Genomic DNA, 3,901 nt, shown 5'->3' with positions numbered 1-3,901 from the left:
ACAAGATGTCTCATACTTCACTGTAAAATCCATTCTCAGTGTTTGTGCACTGCTGGCTTCAAGTTTCTACATCACCCCTTAAAATCAAATTTTCAATGATCACAGATAAACCTTCCACTTTCAGCAGATGAATGTGAAAACATCCTTCAAGTGTAAAACTTGAAGCTCAAACATCTAACTGTAGGAACAAGAAGAAAAACATATTTCTGACTGGAGTGGATCTTTAAACTCAAATTTTAAGTTAATTAAAAGACATTTTAGTATGAAAATCTCTTTTTTGTTGTCAGATTTTTGTTGAATGCTTTCATCATGTTTCTTGAACCCATTTATGGAAGAGGTTTGTAATTTGAAGAAGTATCATGATAATCATGGACTTTAACCAGGATAATGTATGGAGTACTTAATTATATTGCCATGCTATATCCTGATGATGGTGGTGAGACAAATGCTACATATACTTTATCTGGAGAAACGTTTCTTTTAAATATTGCAATTTATAAAAACAAAACAAGCAAAAAAAAAAAAAAAAGTTATTTCTTCCACCACATTTAATATACGTGCAGTACAGTTATAACTACTGTACCTCCTCTAGGTCAAAGGAGTTGCCCTGTTGCAGGTTACTGGAGATGTGCCCCAGGCCCTGATGTGTCACTGGATTCAGGTACTGCCTTTTTTCCTCGTTAAATGACTCCTCACATGACTGGACATGAAGGACAGCTGAAGTATGACTGGAATCTGGTGTGTTCAGGGAACAGGAAGAGAGGTTGTCACCCTCCCAGCCAGTCACAGTGATGCAGCATTGGGCGAGGCTACCACTGGAGGCTAGGACAGGAAGTGATCTGGATGAACCTGTGTGTGAGTCCTCATCAGGCTCAGAGACAGTAGTTTGTTTATGAGATCCAGGACATGGTCTATCAATGCGTTCTGTCTCTGAGGAGATAGGAGGTAAAGTGTTTGTTTTTGGACTATGTGTGCAGAAAGGCGCCTGGTGTACACTCTCGACTATCTGCGTACAGATTAGATCATACGTAACCTTGGCAACTGGTTTTAGAGCAGTCCTTGTGTCACTTTTAGTTGAGTCCAGCTCTGGCTGACATAAAAGAAACTGATGACCTGTTTCTATGACCGTTTCTCCTGAAAATGATGATGCTAGAGATGTTCTTACAGGGTAAGTCCTGCTGTCAAGGTCTGCTGTATTATCTGTTTGTTTACCACCCTGCGTCTCCTTATGACAGATGTTATTTCCATTTTGAAGAGTTTCTGCGTCCGCCACGGTCTGCTGTGTTTTCTCCTCTTTCCCGCTGTCACAGAATTCATCACCATCTGCGACCAGCCTGACATCCACAGCTGAATTACATTCCTCCAAATCTAGTTTCTTGTTCACCCCTGTCTTGGCTTTCTCCAGTACGATATCCACAACTTCGGGGAGGCTGGACCTTTTCCTGGGTGAGGGCTGCGGAGAGGTGGAGTCTGACTCGCGAGGAGAGCCTGTGTAGAGACACATCTTGGAGACGGTGTCCTTCAGCCTCTCTACTGGAGAACGTGGCTCGCTGCGGACGCTGCTCCTGAAGCGTTCGATCCTCTCCACGGGAGATGAGAAGTTAAACTCAGGTGTAGCCAGTTTCTGTAGAGGAGTGCGGGACACGTGAGAGTAGAGGGAATAGAAAGCGTTGGCCATTGCTGTGAGCACTTGCACTTGTCTGAAACGACCTGTGGAAAGAATAAAAATGTAAATTATTACAAGTAAAATGGATCTCATTTACTACATCCCAGTATTATTTCACCTTATCACACATTCAATGATATTATACAGTTCACATGGCAAAGATAACTTACAGAAGAGTGATTCAAAAACTCTATAGTCTTACTAGCTAGAGAAAGGCTGGGGTCTTCCTCTCGTATCCGCCGTAGCTGTGAGTCCAGGAAGAGGCGGAAGTTGATACCCTGAGCCACAGAGGGGAAGGTGAAGAAGCGAGGAGGGATGCGAACAGTGACCTGTGGCTCATCGCAACCGAAACCCAACTCATACAGCGTCTCCTCTGCATCCTCTGAACACAACTGCAGGACCTCTGATATACTAGTGTGCATGTGAGAAAAAAAGTTCAGCTTTTTTTTTTTCCTGTTAAGCCCTGTGAGGCAAATTTGTGATTTTGGCCTTTATATTAATTGACTTAAAAGTTGTACTCAAGCATGTGCAATGCTTATTAAGAGAGTTATAGAGTGCTTTACAAAATAATGAGATATGGGACCAATATAACTGAAAACAATAAATAAAGACAACAAAAGGATGAAATACTATTAAACAGAATAAAAACCGTATATATCATTCAGGTAAAAGCAAGAAAACTGATTTGGAAAGCAGCAACATGTCAGGTCATTCAAAGGCAAAGAGCTGCCTGGGTATTAGTCTTCATACCTACAGAATAATAAACCTTTTAGACGTGTTGAAGCCTCACCTGGATGCAGTTTTACAGGTGGAGGAGGAGAGGCAGCTGGAGGCCATGCTGTGGCCCAAGTTCAGTGACGGCAGACATAGTGCCTGGCGAGGGGTACTATAGAGGAAACGTGAAAAGTTATGACGTGGAAGAAACATCCAGTAAGTGAAGTATTAACCCTAATAATAACTCACAGTTGCACTTCCGAATGTAGTTAGACTAGTCAGTTGTTAGACTGGTCCTTTAAACAAGGAAGAGGTCGGACACTAACCTGGTGAGTCTGCTGTGACCTTGTTTGGACGATGGAGGCCGGGAGAGGCTTCACGGTCCGCACAGATTGAGGAAAGAAGGAAAAATAACAATTCATTCAACAATTCAATTATTAATAAAGTGTCTTTAGTGTTGATTTAGTAATTTCAGAGTCACATGTCGTCAAATATTCTTTCAAAAGTAAAAAAAAAATATATATATATATACCACATAACGGACCACAGTTTAGCCAATCAAGTGATTAATGAGTGCTATCTCATTTACACTTTACAGTAGGAACAGCCTACAATATTCACTAATTAAATAGCACATCATTCCTCGTTTCTTGTTGTTTGTAAATGTAAGATTGCAGTTGCTACTCACCCAGCTTCAGACTTAATTTCTCCACCATTCAACACAGAAGCTGGAACAAGGAAGAACAAGAATGTGTTGATATGAATCTGAATGTCAGTTTCACAGTTTATTTGCAAACATGTGCCCATACAAATATGTGTCTGTGTATGTGTTACCCAAGTGAAATTTGGATTAACAAGACAGCACACCCAGGCGTACAGTCATTAACACTTCATGCCTAATCTTGTTAAGAGAAGCTGTCATACAACTGCTGAAATAAAGACCTTACTTACACCTCACTTACCAGAATGTCACTCAAAAGATTCATTCATATTGCACAACTGTATTCATATACAAAAGACCAAAAGACATATAAACTTAACGGCACTAAGTGATGAAAAACAAAGGCATTATGCAATTCTTTACCCTGCTGTTAGACCCCAGGATATGAGTCTTACTACTTAAATGGTAAAATAATATGATGTTTTGATCTTCCAAAAACTATTATATAACTTTCTATTCTGATGCAAAAACTGTATGTGTGGCCCTGATAGTTCTGTAAATGTAAGTGTAGTTACATGTCATATAAAAAACAGAAATCTTTTATAAATCATTAACTTTTGAGGTATTAACAAACTTCCTACCCAACACTTCCCCTTCTCAAAAAATATCCTTCTTGGCAGAGGTACAGTAATACTGCGAAACACTGGACATTTCTGTAAAATATTACAGCTGATATGAACAAACGGATCAGTCTCTCTCTGTGCATCTTTGTCACCACTGTTACAAACAATGCATTAGCTTGTTGCACCTCATTTTCCTACAAGGACATTTCCTGCTTTGTGTGCGTGTGTGAGTGTGTG

General features: G+C 40.2%; 1 protein-coding gene across 1 annotated transcript in view; it reads right to left on the bottom strand.

The window, feature by feature from the left end:
- The window catches only part of tespa1 (thymocyte expressed, positive selection associated 1), an 8,090-nt gene that overhangs the window by 1,848 nt on the left and 2,341 nt on the right, over positions 1-3,901 (bottom strand). Inside the window, exons 5-9 of the mRNA XM_035661907.1 lie at positions 3,069-3,108; positions 2,707-2,754; positions 2,457-2,552; positions 1,869-2,077; positions 584-1,710 (exon numbers count right to left, since the gene is read on the bottom strand). Of these exons, the coding sequence (XP_035517800.1) occupies positions 584-1,710; positions 1,869-2,077; positions 2,457-2,503 (1,383 nt within the window). The 5' untranslated portion in view covers positions 2,504-2,552; positions 2,707-2,754; positions 3,069-3,108. The remainder of the gene's footprint in view (positions 1-583; positions 1,711-1,868; positions 2,078-2,456; positions 2,553-2,706; positions 2,755-3,068; positions 3,109-3,901) is intronic.

The sequence above is a fragment of the Morone saxatilis genome, unplaced genomic scaffold (genome assembly GCF_004916995.1).
Source record: "Morone saxatilis isolate NCDOM2014 unplaced genomic scaffold, NCSU_SB_2.0 Contig18, whole genome shotgun sequence".
Classification (NCBI taxonomy): domain Eukaryota; kingdom Metazoa; phylum Chordata; class Actinopteri; family Moronidae; genus Morone; species Morone saxatilis.
The sequence above is the reverse complement of the archived record's forward strand: the minus strand, read 5'-3'. Positions and strand labels throughout refer to the sequence as shown.